The sequence below is a fragment of the Panthera pardus genome, unplaced genomic scaffold, assembly GCF_024362965.1.
Source record: "Panthera pardus isolate Hobbes unplaced genomic scaffold, ASM2436296v1 HiC_scaffold_2, whole genome shotgun sequence".
NCBI classification, from domain to species: Eukaryota; Metazoa; Chordata; class Mammalia; order Carnivora; family Felidae; genus Panthera; species Panthera pardus.
This window is the reverse complement of record NW_026526765.1, coordinates 64,497,999-64,516,620: the sequence shown is the minus strand read 5'-3', so window position 1 is coordinate 64,516,620 and position 18,622 is coordinate 64,497,999. Positions and strand designations below refer to the sequence as shown.

At 45.7% G+C, this 18,622-nt stretch overlaps 1 protein-coding gene across 5 annotated transcripts in view; it reads right to left on the bottom strand.

Moving 5' to 3' along the window:
* The window catches only part of SFXN1 (sideroflexin 1), a 40,541-nt gene extending 28,904 nt beyond the window's left edge, over positions 1-11,637 (bottom strand). Inside the window, exons 1-2 of one of the 5 annotated variants that reach the window (XM_019450357.2) lie at positions 7,453-7,715; positions 5,082-5,194 (exon numbers count right to left, since the gene is read on the bottom strand). In XM_019450357.2, the coding sequence (XP_019305902.2) occupies positions 5,082-5,115 (34 nt within the window). In that variant the 5' untranslated portion in view covers positions 5,116-5,194; positions 7,453-7,715. Of the gene's footprint in view, positions 1-5,081; positions 5,195-7,452; positions 7,716-10,168; positions 10,620-11,495 lie in introns of those variants that run through there. The other 4 variants (XM_019450359.2, XM_019450361.2, XM_019450360.2 and 1 more) reach the window with 4 other exon arrangements.
* Between the last annotated feature and the right edge of the window lie 6,985 nt (positions 11,638-18,622).

The window sequence follows — 18,622 nt, the reverse complement described above, 5'->3', positions numbered from 1 at the left end:
TTGTTTTCTATAATCACAAACTGTTAGAAACTTTGCTATTGGAAATCCAACAGAAAGAATGAAACATTCCACTCTTCACAAAGAAAAGGAGCCTGCTAGTATCCAAAATCTATAAAGACCTCACCAAACCGAAAAAGACCTCACCACACCCGAAAAACAAACAATCCAGTGAAGAAATGGGCAAAAGACATGAATAGACACTTCTTTAAAGACATCAAGATGGCCACCAGGCACATGAAAAGATGCTCAATGTCACTCCTCAGCAGGGAAATACAAATCAAAACCACACTGAGATATCACCTCACGTCGGTCAGAGTGGCTAAAATGAACAAATCAGGAGACTACAGATGCTGGCGAGGATGTGGAGAAACGGGAACCCTCTTACACTGTTGGTGGGAATGCAAACTGGTGCAGCAGCTCTGGAAAACAGTATGGAGGTTCCTCAAAAGATTAAAAAATAGCACTGCTAGGAATTTACCCAAGGGATACAGGAGTGCTGATGCATAGGGGCACTTGTACCCCAATGTTTATAGCAGCACTTTCAACAATAGCCAGATTATGGAAAGAGCCTAAATGTCCATCAACTGATGAATGGATAAAGAAATTGTGGTTTATATACACAACGGAATACTACTTGGCAATGAAAAAGAATGAAATATGGCTTTTTGGAGCAACATGGATGAAACTGAAGTGTCATGCTAAGTGAAATAAATCATACAGAGAAAGACAGATACCATATGTTTTCACTCTTACGTGGATCCTGAGAAACTTAACAGAAGACCATGGGGGTGGGGAAGGGGAAAAAAAAAGTTAGAGAGGGAGGGAGGCAAACCATCAGAGACTCTTAAAAACTGAGAATAAACTGAGGGTTGATGGGGGGTGGGAGGGAGGGGGAGGGTGGGTGACGGGCATTGAGGAGGGCACCTGTTGGGATGAGCACTGGGTGTTGTATGGAAACCGATTTGACAATAAACTTCATATTAAAAAAAAGGAAAGAAAAGAAAAGGAGCCTGGATTTCCAGCCTAGGTGTGGAGTTTATCACAGAGTTTCTGGACACGACATTCCACAAATTTTTAACTCTGTAATTTCCAAGGAAACAGGGCAGTGGGACCACTTCAGGGTCTAGACCTTAACACGCAGCCCTGGTTGAAGCCAATCAAAATACTGTTTCACTGAACTTCATCTAAAGTCCACTGTTCTCCAAGATGCTCTATAAGATTTATCTCCTCCTTTGTTGGTTCCTCTGGTGTGTGGTCTCCCTCAATGCAAGAAGCCAATGAACGTGACTTTGTTGACTACAGCTTTGTCCCTGCTGGGTTTTGGCTGACTGGGCTATGGTAAGAGAAAACGTCTTAAATTTCAAACTAGAACACATCAAAATCAAGGGCTATGTAGTACACATCAAAGAGTTGTGCCACTGTTAAGAGAAATGTCTAAATTATGAATTCGAATACATCAAATGTGTTACTTACAAAACATACAAAAAGCAAAACAAAAACTCCAATTCACACCCAGGAGAGCAGTAGCTTCCAGACTTGTCTGCTGAGACACCTTCGTGCCCCGCAGGGAGTGGAGGGGATTCAGCAGGTGGGGCTACAGCAGAGGATGTTGACAAGGAGTGACGAGCATGAGGAAAAGCAGGACAGGGTGGTGTCCTAGAAACCAGGTCGAGTGAATCCCTTGGTAGTCCAGCTGGCCAAAATGAAGAACACCTTGGTAGATGGTTACTCCCATTTTGGGAATGTGAAGACGGGAGAATACAGCCCCCTGAGGAGCCAGTCTAGGGGGAGGGGAACACAGCAGAACTCTGTCCGTTCTAAAAACTCTCAGCAATGGTGGCTGGAAGTAGGGTGAGATGGTACACACATGTGAAGTGTTCCTCCTTAGGGAACGGTTTGTCCCCGCAAAGGCAATTACTATCTCCTGTCTAGAGATTCTGACCCAGTAGGCCTAGCAGAAGGCCAGGCATGAGATTTTTTTTTTTTTTTACATTTATTTGTTTTTGAGAGACAGAGAGACACAGAGCACAAGTTGGGGAGGGGCAGAAAGAGAAGGAGACACAGAATCCGAAGCAGGCTCCAGGCTCTGAGCTGTCAGCACAGAGCCCGACGCGGGGCTCGGACCCATGAACCGTGAGACCATGCTCTGAGCCGAAGTTGGACGCTTAACCGACTGAACTACCCAGGGGCCCCTGACCCGCCATTTTTAACCGCACCACACAGATGAGGAGACGGAGGCCCAGAGGCTGCAAATAACTTGCCTGGGTTGTGTGACTGGTGCTGGTGGCTGAAGACAAGCTGGACAGCCCAAAGCAGGACTGCACTCCTGGGCATTGGTCTGCCAGCTCTCTCTACTCTACTCTACCACTCTCATTTAGCTATTTTTCCCCTCAAAGTACATCAATTAATGCCTGCACAGAACTGGTATCTTTGAGGCCCTCCTTTTTTGTTTAAATACTAACGTGTCTACGGACACTATGAAGTTCTGCACAACGAGGACCCTGTGGTGACCTTAGAACATGTGAGCAAGAAGAAAGCTGTGGAGGTCTTCTTTGCCTAAAGGAGGAGTCCTTCTTTAGGCAAAGGAAAAGGGGAGAGATGGAAGAAAGGAACCCCAACACGTCTGGAGTTTCTATTACATGCAAGGAACCGGGCTAGATGCTAGCCTAAGAGTGCCAGCTCCTGCTACATGCCGTGGCAGAAGAGTCTACCTCAGCTCTCCTGACAGCGTGCTCAACGAGGAGGAAAGCAAGATTCTGAGATGCTACTCACAACTAATCCTCACCTACCCAGCAAGGGAGCCAGGAGGCTGATCTTCAGACTCCCGGCCAAGCCCACCAAAACCGCAACCCTGAAAGCTTTTAGTGATGGGCCCTGTAAGGACCTGTGGTAGGCAGAATGATGCCCCTCCCCAACATGTGCACGTCTTAGCCACATGCACGGTCACCTTCTGTGACCAAGGGACTCTGCTGCTGTGACTAAGGCAGGGCTCTTGACACTGGGAACCACTGGGGCTTACTCAGGTGGGTCTGATACGATCACAAGAGCCCCCACGAGACCAAGAGGAGGGCAGGTGAGGCAGAGCCGGAAGAACAGATGTGAGACGAGCAGAGACTGGGGTGACCTGAGGCGGTGAGCCAAGGAACATGGGCAGCTTCTGGAAGCTGCAAAAGTCAAAGAGCCTCCAGAAGTAACACAGACTCATTTTAGACCACCGGACTCCAGAACTATCAAATAACGTGCTGGTTTACAAATATTAATTTTGTCGTGGTCTGTTATAGTGGCGAAAGGAAACTAATACAGCACCGTTCTCCCTGCTTAGAAAGGATTTCAAATAGCACTGTACATTGGCATAAGACATACCAATTAGCCTTGATAACCTGTCTCTGCCCCCCATGCATTTCAAAAACATGAAGCCTCATCAGGAATGTCATATTAACACGCTTACCAAGACAGCTGGTCTCAAACCAGGTAAATTTTTAATTATTAACTGTGATGCCCATGTTTCAATTAGACAAGCCTTTTTCACACATGAACCTTCAAGCACATCCACTTTCTCAACTTTAAACAAATCAACCAGTGTCTAGAATCAGGAGTTCCACTTTCGGGTTTTTTGGTTGTTTTTTTTTTTTTTCTTTTCAAAAATGTATTTCCTATTCCACATTAAAAACCAGTAGGGCCATGGGGCACCTGGGTGGCTCAGTCGGTTAAGCGTCTGACTTCAGCTCAGGCCATGATCTCACAGTCCGTGAGTTCGAGCCCCATGTCAGCTCTGCACGGACAGCTCAGAGCCTGGAGTTTGCTTCAGATCCTGTGTCTCCCTCTTTCTCTGCCCCTCCCCTGCTCATGCTCTGTTTCTCTCTCAAAAATAAAATAAAAACATAAAAAAAGGGGGGGGGCCAGGAGTGGTCCCGCCACTGCCCTGGAGTACTTGTCTCCCCTCCTGTCCACGCCCGGGCCTGGGTGCTCTGACTGCAGACCAGACGGCAGCACTTTGTGCACCGAGCCAGGGTGCTGGGGGCTGCAGGCTGAGGTGGCACCGAGGCGCTGCTGGGGACCCCTCTCATCATTACCCCAGGCACGCTCCATTTTGTACCTGGAGCTGGCTAAGGGAGGGGGCTGAGACCCATCTGGGCCTCTGATCACACAGCCATCTCCAGGGTGAATGAGCCAGCGTGGCCTCTGCCACCACGCGGGGGTCTCTGAGGCATGCCCCCTTTCTGCCTGCTTGCTGGGCCATGACTGGGCCTGACCGCTTGGTCAAACCACCATGTCTTGGGTGCCCGCTGACTGGCAGATGGCACCGGCCCCCACATACTGGGTACTGACCAGCTGTTTGCGCTGGAGGGTTGGGGGTGCCCCCCTTGGGCACCTCTGTAGGGAGGAAGCCGAGTCCCCAGGGGTGGGAGGAGAAGGAATGAGCTTGGTTTCCTCACAGTCTGGTTCACCCATAAAATGAGCAGTCATCTGAAGGTCTGGGGTCCCTGGGCTAGCTCCCTCACCCTGACTGGCTTGAAACTGGTCCAAGATCAGACACCTTTTTAGAGAGATGTTCTCAAACACAGCTGAGCACATGGTTCTGACAGTTTTTCATGAACAACAGATGCTGACAGTTTTATGACAGATACTCATCAACCAGGAATTTCTGCAGAGAACACCCGAGGAAGTCATCATGATGTACAACCTTGTGATACTGGTGGCAGGAGGAATGATCAAGAAGCCAAAATGGTTCAGAAGAAAGTTTCAGAGAACAAGATGCAGATCTCTGGACTGCCAAAGCAGCACGGATAAGGAAAAATGCAATACCTTAAAGGGATGCCTGCACGGGACGCCAAAGAATGTGTTCAAGAATGCGTGAGTTTACCAGCTCTATCGCACCTGAAGTGAATGAAAGAGTCATCTCGAGAATCAGAAGACAGCAGTGGGGAGGATGTCCCCTTCGCACGTCTACCTGAGGCCTTCACAGTTACGTAGAACTGCTGAAATACCTTCAGAAATGATGCCACGGAGAGAGAGACACGACTGTGGAACATCACAGCCACGGAGGCAGTAAGTGAAGACCTCCCCCAGCAGGAACTTACGAGCCAGTTCCCGGCCAGTGTGACAACTGCACATGCCCAACAGCAAAATGTTAGGGTTTACACAACACCATCTTGGCACACTTCTGACGTTCAACAGACTCAGCTTGCACGATCTGAAATGATGGAATAGGGGTTGCTGAGGAGGGAAGGAGGCTGTGAAGAGTCCAGAACAGAGATATTACGAGGAAACGGCTGGTGAAGGTGACCTCTTTATATGTTTAAGTAGCTGCAAGGAGCTTCCTGAAGCCTGACCAAATGAGGTATGAATTCTTACTCAACAATCTTTCCCATGAGGGGTGCCTGGGTGGCTCAGTCAGTTGAGTGTCTGACTCTTGACTTCAGCTCAGGTCATGATCCCAGGGGGTTGTGGGATTGAGCCCTGCGTCAGGCTCTGCACAAAGCATAGAGCCTGCTTAAGATTCTCTCTCTCTCTCTCTCTCTCTCTCTCTCTCTCTCTCTCTCTCTCCTTCTGCCCCTCTCCTCAGCTCATGTGCTCTCTCTCTCTCTTAAAAAATACATACATACAGGGGCACCTGGGTGGCTTAGTCGGTTAAGCATCCGACTCTTGGTTTCGGCTCAGGTCATGATCTCACAGTTTGTGAGTTTGAGCCCCACACCTGACTCTGTGCAGGAGGTGTGGAGCCTGCTTGGGATCCTCCCTCTCTCCCTCTCTCTGTGCCTCTCCCCCACTTGTGCTCTCTTTGTCTCTCTCAAAATAAATTAAATAAGCAATTAATTAAAAGATAAATTAATTAAAAAAAATATATATATAGACATACTTTATAAGTTTTCTGTGGATGACTGACATCACTTTGCAATTAAAAGAAAGCCAAAGCTTTATCACTTAAAGACAAAATCACTTGGAATGAACTCAGGATGTGGCTATCTGGCACCATTAATAATTAGAGAATTAGACTGAATTTAAATGACATTGCCAAAGAGATTATTTTACAAATTGTATATGTTGATTCATTAATTAACCCATGAGAGGGGACAGAAATAATCTCTTAGGAGGAAAACTGTCAGAACTCAAACCCTTGGCTAAGGGTTTGCATAAACATAGTATCGGGGAGCCTCATCAAAATACATTTCTCCAAGCCTTTTTATTCATTAATTCACAAACAAAACTACTTGATATATTCAGTATCCACTGAAGGCCTCCCTTGTACCCAACACCGGCTTGGTCTTGGGTTTGGAAAGACCCAATACATACTGTGAATGGTAGTTGAAAAACAAACATATTTTAATGATCACAACCTAAATTTCCCCCCCAAAACCTGCAGACATCCTTCGTACATAGAGCTTATTATGCATGGACATCGCCTAACTCTGCCGATAAAGTCTTTAACAGAGTTATCAGATCACAAACCTTGCTGAGTGACTCTGGTCTCCAAATCTGTACATAATTCTCAAGAATATCCGTTATATGGAGTAAGCCTGCTCTGAGGTACACAATGACTAAGTCACAGAATCCATAAGCTTTTAAAGCCAGAGTGGCATGACCAAGTTCCTCTACTCATAACACAGGACTACATTATCTATCATAGGCCTACTGGCAATGTTAATGAACTCCGTCTCCTTCCAAGTCATTATTCAAATTACATCACAATCTTCACGAACAATTATGGGAGGGCATTTCTGTTAGATGTCACACAGTCAGTGCACAGCTATACAAAGGCGAAAACCACCACCCCCCCCCCACCCCCGGGTCCTAGAACCAGGACCACCTTCTACTACAGATAAGCCTTCACGGCTGCTGAAGTCTGCACCAATTGGGCAACGGTGATCGTTTGGTTTCCATCCGTCTGGTTGTACTTAACCAACTGTCTTATAACTTGGGGGATCCCTGAATGGAAGGTATAGTGGTTAGGAGACTGTGTCTGTGGAGGCAGCAGATCTGAGTTCAAATCCCAGCTCCACCAATGACTCTGCGACCTTGTATGCATTAGCCCACTGTTCCTAGTTTCTGGATCTTTATGGATGAAACTGGGATATTACCTAATAACCACCACTAATATTTAACAACCATCTGTTCTAAGAGCTTTCCTTAGATTACCAACTCTTCTAACCCTCACAACAGTTCAGTTTCCTGAGCTAACTTGCTCAAGTACGTAGGGGCGTTGGAACGTTAACCTAAGTCCTCTGGCTCCTCCAGAACCCTGCTCCTGGGAGAAGGGGTTGTAACCAGGATAGCATTTCCCCGGAGATTCCGATTCAGTAGAGCTGTGGATGGGGCCTCGGAAATAGATTTTTAAGAAGTACACCAGGGGAATCCTATGATTAGGTAAGTTTGGGAAACACCATTGGAAGAAGATAAAAATAATAAATAAATAATGACCAAATGCCCTCCCAGTTAAGGGAAGATGCTTACCCTTTTGCAGGGCCAGTGTAGACATTTAGATGACTCCCTGGCCGTTAATACTGGTTGCTGGGTCTGTTCTTTCTGACTGGTTCCTGATGAGAGTAGCTTCCTGCCCTATGGCCTGGTCCTGCGAGCACTTGCCCTGACAGTGTATGGAATCAGAACAGGACTGGACCAAATGCACTCTGGACTAGAGTCCTGATTCTGTCACTTCGTTTGTAGGCATGTCACTGGGTGACTCACTTCACATCTCTGAGCCTCAATATTATCATCTATAAAATGGAGATAAGAAGTGGCTCATAGAGCAAGCTGAGGTACACAAGAGAGCTTTAAACCTTTATTAATTGCAAAATGCTAAATAAAGGTAGGAAACATTTCTAACAAGCCAGTTTCCTGTGAGTGGATGTCCTCACTGGCTGAAGTCCTGCCCATAAATACAGTCACTGGCAATGGTGGTGGTGATGGGGTTGGGGGAGAAATGGACTGGAGCTTGGCTGCCTGAAGATGATGATCGAAAATGTCTATCAAAAATAACTTCCCTCCAAGATAAACTTTGTTTCAAACTTTTAGCTACATGCCAAGAAAATGCTTAAATATTGGAAAAAATTTTCTTGCCAAAACTTTGCAGGAAACAAGTTAGCAGAGAATATGCTTTTTATCAGGGACTTAGTAACAAAGACCTTTAACCCTGGCTAAAGATTAACGATGGAAATTATTAAACTGTACCCTTGCTGTTGATTAAAACAACTGCAGTTTGAAAGAGGTAAGAAAGCCTAGTTGCCCTGGTTTAGTTAGGGCCAGGCAGGTGTGAAACACCCCGTCAAAGTCACTGTCTGGGCGATGTGACTGAGTGCCCACTATGCCAGATGCTAGGCTTTCCGGGATTATTCAATGCCAAACCCTCATTTCTGTTCTCCAAGAAAACGTCCCCAGTTTTGTAGAGTTGCTCAGAAAAATCAAGTTCCACACCCAAGATGGCACAACCTGGAATCCGTGCTTCTGTCTGACTTTCCACCACATTTCTGACCCCGAGGGGCCCACAGGTGATGTGCCTGCCAGGGGCAATCACCCTAACTCAAGAAGCCTACACAGCACATTTACTGATTTGTTTGGGCTGGTCGTCCAGGCACAGGGTTCCTTTCTCGAGGGTGTGGCCACACAGGAGATCAAATAACAGACCAGAAAGTTGAATCCTGTGCAAAGAACTAGATTCCTTCAGAGCGCATTTCCACTCATCAATGGCTTTCTGTTGCACACTCTCCTCTATTCCAGGGGGCTTTTCTAGAACTGAGGGAAGACATGGAGAATTAACGCCTTCTGCCTATCTCCCTGTCAGCACCCTCCCAGCCCCCTATTTCCCACCCCACAAGGCAGATCCCACTCTTGGATTAACTTTAAAACATCCCAGTGACAATACAATCATCAGTCATATTCCAGCAGTCAAGATCAACTTTGGGTATGGGTTTCTTAATCAATTTCTTAGGATGGGGTGAAATTCTCATCCATTTTCTTTCTTTTTTTTTTAATGCTATTGGTTTCTACTTGAGATGGTGGCATCAGCCTATACAAATGTTAACATACTATTTTAGACATATTCAGTTGAATATTTTACCACCCACTTTAAAGAATCAAATCATGGGGGCGCCTGGGTGGCTCAGTCGGTTAAACGTCCGACTTCAGCTCAGGTCGTGATCTCGCGGTCCGTGGGTTCGAGCCCCGCGTTGGGCTCTGTGCTGACAGCTTGGAGCCTGGAGCCCGTTTCGGATTCTGTGTCTCCCTCTCTCTCTGCCCCTTTCCCCGTTCATGCTCTGTCTCTCTCTGCCTTTCAAAAATGAATAAATGTTAAAAAAAATTAAAAAAAAAAAAGAATCAAATCATGTTATAGATACTGTACCTGAAAATATGTGACAAAGTAACAGTTAACTAAAATGTCAATAACTTTGAACTTTGTATAATTACATACAGGTTTGATACTTACTTTCATTTTTCACTTTGCAGATAAGTCAGCATTTTTTTTTTTTTTTGATTACTGCTACCGATGTCTTACCTTTAACCTCATACAAAAGGTCAGTTCCACCCATGATTATACTCCAACTAAATACATCTGACCACTGCCTGCATAGGAGGATGGACGTAGATGCCATCCATATTTTTATTCTAAGGCACTGGAGAGCAAAGAAGTTGGATGATGGACCGATTCGTAAGGTCACTGCTGCTCTGGTCGTCCTCTAAGATTTCTGCCCAGGAAGCGAAGAGGGGGAGGGATGTTTCCTCCCTGTTGGCATCTTCCTACATCCATCTGCATGAGATTTCATGAGACTTCTACAGAGCATTAAGAGCATTCTAAATATATGACCACCTCTGAAGTCCAGCCAGACTTTGCTTTGCTATGCAGGTTCCTCTCTGACAACTACACCAGATACTGTCCCTTTTCTGAAGGCCCACGGGGCTTAAAAGCCTGCACCCTCAATCTAACCCTTGAGGGCATACTTAGAGCAATTATACGTACGACTAAGACAGGATCTGATAGATCTTCCCTTCCAAACACTGTCATTTTTGCAAGCTGGACACCTGCAGTCCTAGGGAGAAAGGACCGGCTAGAGGCCCCAGAACTTCTTGGTAGAGCCTCCAAGCATCTTTTCAGAGATCCCTCCCCAATCCTGTATACCTTGTATGTCAAGTCTGACTCCAGCACCGTTAAGAGTCGCAGAGCCTCCTTATTTACCTGCATACCCACCTCCCACCTATTGCAATGCCTGGAAGCAGCTCAGTGAACCGGGGATGGACCAAGGGAAGAGAAAAGCAAGAGGCACCCGAGTCAAAATCTAGAAGGCGAGGCAGAAGAGAGATTATGAGTTTGAGAGAAGTACAAACAAAATGCAGTGGGGGTTCAGAAGGCAGCTGTCCATGAGGTGGTTAAGTGCTTACGCTCCGAAGTTACTCGGAGGTAGGTGTTGTCATTCAGGCACCCAACGCATATTCATTGAGGGTCTACCTGGTACAGGAGATTGCTGGATGTAGGTAGGGACAGATAGGTGAGCACGACAAACAGGCCCTGATCACAAGATGAGAGAAGAAAACGAGCAAGTAAACACAGTTAATTCCAACTGGTGACAAATGCGATTGAAGAAAACCCACAGGGGTAACCTAACAAAGAATGGATGCGTGAGGGGTCAATTTTAGACAACACAGTCATGGGCAAGTAACACTTAAGCTGATGGCCAACTGTGTGACCTTGTGCTGGTTACTTAACCTCTCTGAGTACCAGCTTCCTCATCTGGATCATGGACAACACCACCAAGCACCTCACGGGGCTGAAAGAATGTAAAAGTAAATGGACCGAAAGAAATCACTGCACAAGCTTAGCAGATACCGTGGTTGTCATTCCGGGGAGGTTGGAGACCTGTGACACGTGGGAAAGATCAAGAGGGCATGGAGATGCAAGGTGGGGCCAGGACCACTCGCTCCCCTCTTTCCTGCAAGATCGCGAGTTCTAGGGCAGGGGCCGGGTGGTCTCTAACCCGATCAAGGAGCCCTGCTCTGCGCCGGGAGGAGAAACCAAGAGCTAAGAGTGTTGGGGACATGAGGGTAGGGTCGGTAACACCCGGTCACCAGGCAATCACTCGCGCCCGTAGCGCGGTGGCCTGTCCCCGCGGCAGCCATTTTGGGTGTCCTCACCGCGGGGAGTCTGGTCACGCGGCCGAGCACAGCGTGGCAGGGCGTGTGCGGGTGTGGATGGGTGAGCCCCTTCCCGTCCGGGGCAAGACCGCACTCCAACGCCGGGGCTCAGGGGGCCTCGGGGACAGGTCGGGCTGCTGCAGGTGGGGGGCGGCCAGACAGCGGGAGGGCAGGGGTCCCCAAGGTGCCGGGACCCCTGGCCCGGGAGTCCCCGGCACGGCGCGGGGGTTCCCGACCTCCGGCCCGGAGGGGGAGGGGGGTCTCCGCGCAACCCGCCTGCCGGCCCGCGCCCCTCCGCCCCTGCCCGCGCCCCTCCGCCGGGCTCCCCGCGCGCTTCCCACCCACCCCGGCTCGGCCCGACGCCCGCAACTCACCGCTCCCCGCCACCCGCCGCCCGCGCCGCTGGCACTCCCCGCTCAGCGCTGCCCGCGCCGCCACCGGAAGCGATTCTCCCGCCAGGGCGGCCCCGCGCGCCGCCGCCGCCCCGCGCGCGCCCTCGGAGCGCGTCCCCGTGCGGAGCCAGGCGGCCGCGTGGAGCCCCGGACCCGCCCCCGACTCGCCGCGCCGTCCGCCTGGCCTCGCGCTGCGCCCCGCGCGCTCCCTCGTGCCCGCGCTCTCGCTTCTGGTCTCTCCCCGCTCTCGGGCCCCGCGGTGAAGTCCCAACTTCGGCCTCCAGGCGGTCGGGGGCCCTCTCTGCTCAGGCCGGTGCCAGCGCTTTCCATTTGGGCTTGCCCAATGGAAATTGGGCAAATCATTTCTTCAAGGCCAGCGTCTGGTATAGAGTTCGCAGCCGCTCATTCAGTCGCTCATCCATTCATTTAAACCCGGGTTCCCCCGAGTGTGGAGTGCCACAAGGCCATTTTAGGTGGTACAGGTGCCACGGTCTGACTTACTTCTTTGAAAAGACTCGCTCTGGCTACGGTATGGAGAATAGGCTGCAGGACATGGAGACAGAAAGAGGTCAGTAGGGTGGCTACCCTGGTTAGCCAGGGAAATACGATGGCGGCTTGGACCAGGTTGATACAAGCGAGGCGGTGAGAATTATTGGGTTCTGGGTATATCTTGGGGTTAGATGAAATGCAGTATATGGTGAATTACATCATGTTCACGGAGAGGAAGACTCCATTTTTTAAGTCCTAAATTCTTCCCCCAAATAACCTATAAATATAATGCAATCCCAAACAAAATCCTGACAAATCCAGTGCGTATAAGAGTGTGTACGCACAGCTAGGTAAGATGACTATAAAATGTATAGAGAAAAACAAAGAACCAGAAATAGCCAAAACAATTTTGAAGAAAAAGAGGAGGGGGGAGTGATTCATGCTATAAACACAGAGAGGTAGTATGTTTGTGTAACAAATAGCTTAGTGCAGCCAAACAGCAATACCTTACATGGACCCTGCACGTATAGAAATGTGCTCTGAGCTGGCATCCCAAGTGAGGGGCGTAGGTTAAATATTCACTAAATAATACTGGGGCAATTGAATCTTTACTTGTACCATACACAAAACTCAGCTCCAGGTGGATTAAAGACCCAAGTATGAGAAACAAAGCTCTCAAGTTCTTAGCAGACAATAGAGGAGGGTATGTTTATGACCCTGGGAGAAGGAGTCATTCTTAAGTAAACACAAAAAGTACAAAATAGAAAGGCAAGATTGAAAAGTTAAACCTTATTAAAACTCAAAAGTTCACGCTCACCAGTGATACCATAAAAAGTGAAAAGTTCACAGACTGGGAGGAAATATTTTCAATGCATGGATATGGTAAAGAATACCTATCCAGAAAATATTTTTAAAAAATTTACAAACTAATAAGAAGAAACCACCCAATGGAAAGACATATGAAAATCATGGCTATGCAACTCACAGAGAAGGAAAAAGAAATCGTCCCGATGCATAAGTAAAGATTTTCAAGCTGGTCAGTAATTTATTTGGGCACTCAGCACGGGTTTCACAAAATTTTTGGTAGCACTCCTTATCCTCAGAATTCCTACGAATGTTGAAGCAGTTTATGTTCCTTACCAAACCCTGTGCAAGTGTTTGGCTCAAAAAGATGGAAAAAAAAAAAAAAAAGAAAAGAAAAGAAATCGTTCCTTCACAGGGCTTATTGGCAAGGAGACAGAGATGTAAACAAGTAATTACAAGATATGATTACAATTCAATATAACAATTGCAACAGTATAATGCGGGCTGTATAGCTAAGTGCTAAGAGCTTGGAGGAGGGACTGACTAGCTTGCCTGCAGAATGGGGTTGCAAGAGAGTTAGAGTAGATACAGAGCGTATCAGTTATCTGTTGCCACAGTGATGTTCCAGCATAGCCACGAAACCTCAGGAGTATACAACAATGAACATTTATTTTTGTGCCTGAGTCTATGTTGACTGGAAGTTGTGCTGATAGGAGCTGGGCTCAGCAACGCTTACTCATGTCTGGTCAGCTGTGGGCTGTCAGTGGCTTTGTGGATCTTAGCAGGGCTCTTTTACGTGTCTGGGGACTCAGCTGGGACAATTGGACCGACAAGGGGGTGGAGGGACAGAGATAGATATAGAAGAAGGAAACTCAGTGCTTCTTGAGGCCAAGGCTTAGGAGTGACACATCTTCAGGATGCCTGGGTGGCTCGATAGGTTAAGAGTCTGACTCTTGATTTTGGCTCAGGTCGTATCACAGGTCATGAGTTCGAGCCCCGTATTAGGCTCTTCACTGACAGCCCACAACCTTCTTGGGATTCTCTCTCTCCCTCTTTCTCTCTCTCTCTCAAATAAATAAATAAACATTAAAGAAAAAAAAGAGAACTGACATGCCTTCACTTCCAATTCATTCCCCTTGTTTCATTTGATCCTAGTCAGATCATCAATCTCTTATCTTCTCATACCTACCACGTTCTGGGTACGAGACCCAAGCTGGACCAAACAGAATCCTGTCCTGTGTTTATATGTAGACTCGTCGCCCTCCCTCACCCCTCTTGGAGTTACAGAGCTGGGAGAACATGGATAAGGGGCTACTGGTCAGGGCGGACTTTCTGCCAATCTACAGAAGAGAAACTAAGCTGAAAGATGCAAGGGAGACAGAGTTCAGATGACATCATTTCAGGCCTTGGAAAGCTACTCACATACACTCTTTTCTTTTTCTTTTCTTTTTTAAATCACAAAGTTCTTTCAAGTTAGATTTCCATTCCTGATTGATTTGGGGGAAGGGGACTCCCAGAGATGGTGACATCTGAGCTGAGTGCAACCAGATTTGAAAAAGTAGGAAAAGGAGGCAGAGGAAGGAAGTAGAAAGGAGCTGAGGATGCAGAAATAAAAAGTGTCCATTGTTTCAAATAAACGGCCTTTGGAAACAGCTTTCATGGAAACTAAGATCGTAGTTTTCAGTTTTGTTGATAAGGAAGCTGAGTGCTTGGGAATTCTTGCGAGGCTTGCATCAACAAAGGTTGCAAAACCCTTGCATTTTAATGTGGACTTTGAACTGTTCAAGGCATGGCAAAAATAAAACAATGCTTAAGTCAGCAAAGAAGGGGGTGCATTTCTGAGCATAGTAAAAGTTCAGTGAGCTGGAGAGAGATCTTGCTGAGTATCTCACAAGATGACGTTTTCCTCACGGTAGAACAGGGAATTTGGTGAGAATCTTTTTTTTTTTTTTTCCTTTTATGTTAACATGCTAGTGAAAACTTTAAGCTCCAGATTATATCGGCAAAGTTATTTATGATGATCAACTAAATACATAATCGTATGAATGTGAAGAGAATGGAAAAGTTCTTGTACACACTCCGTGCTATTCCCCAACGCTCTCCCTGACAGACTTTTTTTAGTAAGTTTCCTTCCAGTATTTCCTTTTCTTTTCTGACCCACCAAACTTCGGTTCATCCCGTGCTTCGGCTTCTGTTTTCTGTACATATAACAGAAGCATGTGGCCCAGTGCTTAAGAACACAGGCTCTGGACGCAGACCAACCTGACTTCTGGTTCCATCTCTGCCCTGATTGGTTACGAGACCCAAAACCAGTGGGGACCTTAGCTTCTCTGTCTCTAAAAACTTCGCGGTGCTGCTCTGAAAATGACCTGAGCTGATCCTCTCCTGAGAAGGAAGGACCTGGAGGCTGTGTGTCCAGCAACTCAGCAGAGCCTTATCGAAGGGAGGAAGGGCAATAGTAGTTGTGTGCCCACTGTGAGCCGGGCACAGAGCAGTCCTTTTCACAATGCTCTTCTCTAGTCGGCACAGAAACCCTGAGGGGTGAACTACTTGTAGCGGTCAGGGTTCACGAGTCAGTCAGAACCAAGAGGATACATCTCTGTTTCTTTCTTTCTGCCCCCCCTTCCTTCCTCCTTCCCTCCCTCCCTCCCTCTTTCTTCTTTCTCTTTTCTTTCTTTCTTTCTTTCTTTCTTTCTTTCTTTCTTTCTTTCTTTCTTTCTTTCTCTTCCTTCTCTCTTTTTTCTTTCTTTCCTTCCTTCTTTCTTTCTCTTTTTTTTTCTTTCTCTTCCTTTCTTTCCTTCCTTCATTCTCTCTCTTTTTCTTTCTCCTTCCTTCCTTCTTTTCTTTCTTTTTCTTTCTTTCTTTCTTTCTTTCTTTCTTTCTTTCTTTCTTTCTTTCCTTCCTTCTTTCTCTCTTTTTCTCTTTCTTTATCTTCCTTCCTTCTCTCACTTTCTTTTTCTTTCTTTCCTTCCTTCTTTCTTTCTCTTTCTTTCTTCCTTCCTTCCTCCTTCCCTCCCTCCCTCCCTCCCTCCCTCTTTCTTCTTTCTTTCTTTCTTTTTCTCTTCCTTCTCTCTTTTTTTCTTTCTTTCTTTCCTTCCTTCTTTCTCTTTTTTTCTTTCTTTCTCTTTCTTCCTTCCTTCCTTTCTTTCCTTCCTTCTCTCTCTCTTTTTTTCTCTTTCCTTCCTTCCTTCTTTCTTTCTTCCCTTCCTTCCTTCTTTCTCTTTCTTTTTCTCTTTCTTTCTCTTCCTTCTCTCTCTTTCTTTTTCTTTCTTTCCTTCCTTCTTTCTTTCTCTTTTTTCCTTTCTTCCTTCCTTTCTTTCCTTCCTTCCTTCTTTCTCTCTCTCTTTTTCTTTCTCTTTCCTTCCTTCTTTCTCTTTCTTTCTTTTTCTTTTCTTTTCTTTTCTTTTCTTTCTTCCCTTCCTTCCTTCTTTCTCTCTCTTTTTCTTTCTTTTCTTTCTTTCTTTCTTTCTTTCTTTCCTTCTTTCTTTCTTTCTTTCTTTATTTTTCTTCCTTCCTTCCTTCTCTCTTTTTTTCTTTCCTTCTTTCTTTCTCTTTTTTTTCTTTCTTTCTCTTCCTTCCTTTCTTTCCTTCCTTCATTCTCTCTTTTTCTTTCTCTTTCTTTCTTTCTTTCTTTCTTCCCTTCCTTCCTTCTTTCTCTCTCTTTTTCTCTTTCTTTCTCTTCCTTCCTTCTCTCTCTTTCTTTTTCTTTCTTTCTTTCCTTCCTTCTTTCTTTCTCTTTCTTCCTTCCTTCCTTCCTCCTTCCCTCCCTCCCTCCCTCCCTCTTTCTTCTTTCTTTCTTTCTTTCTTTCTTTCTTTCTTTTTTCTCTTCCTTCCTTCTCTCTTTTTTTCTTTCTTTCCTTCCTTCTTTCTTTCTCTTTTTTTCTTTCTTTCTCTTTCTTCCTTCCTTTCTTTCCTTCCTTCTCTTTCTCTTTTTTTCTCTTTCCTTCCTTCCTTCTTTCTTTCTTCCCTTCCTTCCTTCTTTCTCTCTCTTTCTTTTTCTCTTTCTTTCTCTTCCTTCTCTCTTTCTTTTTCTTTCTTTCTTTCCTTCCTTCCTTCTTTCTTTCTCTCTTTTTCTTTCTCTTTCCTTCCTTCTTTCTTTCTCTTTCTTTTCTTTTCTTTCCTTTTCTTTCTTCCCTTTCTTCCTTCTTTGTCTCTCTTTTTCTTTCTTTTCTTTCTTTCTCTCTTTCTTTCTTTCTTTCTTTCTTCCTTTCTTTCCTTCCTTCCTTCTTTCTTTCTCTCTCTGTCTCGTTTTCTTTCTTTTCTTTCTTTCTTTCTTTCTTTCTTTCATTCTTTTATTCTTTCATTCTTTCATTCTTTCTTATGAGAGTTTCTGATAAGGAATTAGCTCACACAGCTGGGGGGAGCAGGCAAGTCTGACGTCTGTAGGGCAGGACAGCCCCAGACAGGAGTTGATGCTGCAGTCTTGAGAGACGGAACTTCTCTAGGGAAATCAGTCTTTGCTCTCAAGGCCTTCAACAGATTGGATGAGGCATACCCTCATTGTGAGGGTCATCTTCTTTATGTAAAGTCACCTGCTTGTAGGTGTTAATCACATCTACAAAGCACCTTTGCAGCAGTATCTCGAATTGTGTTTTGTGGAATAACTGGGTCTATAGCCTAGCCTAGTTGACACTTAAAACTAAACCTCGTACTCCTCTTCACCTGATTTTACAACTCCACTTCCACTCGTGCCTCTAATAATCCATTCTCTGGTCTTTTGAAAAAGTGAATCAGATCATGTCATCTCTTGTTTTAAAATCCTCAGGATCTCTCAATTTTACTAACCATAAAATATGAACTCTTCACCATGGCCTGTGGGCCCTCATGCTCTGTCTTGTCCTATTTGTCCAGTGAGACCATATGCCATCCTTCCCCTTGTCCGTGTTAATATTGCCAAACTTTCTGAACCCTGAATAGGCCAACTTATTCCTACCTCAGGACATTTGCATATGCTGTTCTCACTGCCTAGAATGCTTTCAGGTCAAATGTTTCCTCCTCAGAGAAGCCTTCCTTGGCCATCTGAGTAGCCTCTCCCACGGACACTGGAGCTCATCGTTCTTTTCCTTCCTTTCCTGTATGGTCACTATCCAAAATGACCTTGTTTATTTGTTGACTTGTTTCTTCTCTGTGTCATCTACCATCAGAGCAAGTGTTTTATCTGCTGTATTCTCCACTGAATCACTCCAGAAATTTCCCTCATGCCCTTTCTTAGTACATCCCTACTCCAAATGTAACACTATCTTGATTTCTCTTACCTACTTTCCATGATTTCCATCACTTGTTTCTAACTGGTTTTGTCTGTTCTGAAACTTCATCCAAATGGAATTATACAGCAAATGCTTGTGTGTGTGTGTGTGTGTGTGTGTGTGTGTGGCTTCTTTCACTCAATATGTTTTTGGGATTTACCCGTGTTGTTGGATTTAGTTGTAGCTAGTTTTTTCTCATTGTGTAGAGTTCTGTTTTATAAGAATTTACGACAGTCTTGGGGGAATAGACATTTACAGTGTTTCCAGTTTAGAGTCATGAAGAAAGTTGCTATGAACATTCATATGATTAACTTCTTATGGATATAAGAACAGATTTTTTTTTTTTTTTTTTTTTTTGCATTTAGTTCTCAATGTGCTTTGACCCATAAGCTCTGCCTCCGGGGTGATATTTCCAAGATGTGAAGCTCATGTTACACTGCAGCTGAAAGCCTGTTCTTGTCCTCCAGTTAAGTTCAACCTCCTTGGTATGGCATTCAAGGCTTTTTGACACTGACCTCAACCTCCAATCAGTTTCACCTCCTGCCTTACACCTGCTACAGGCACATCTTC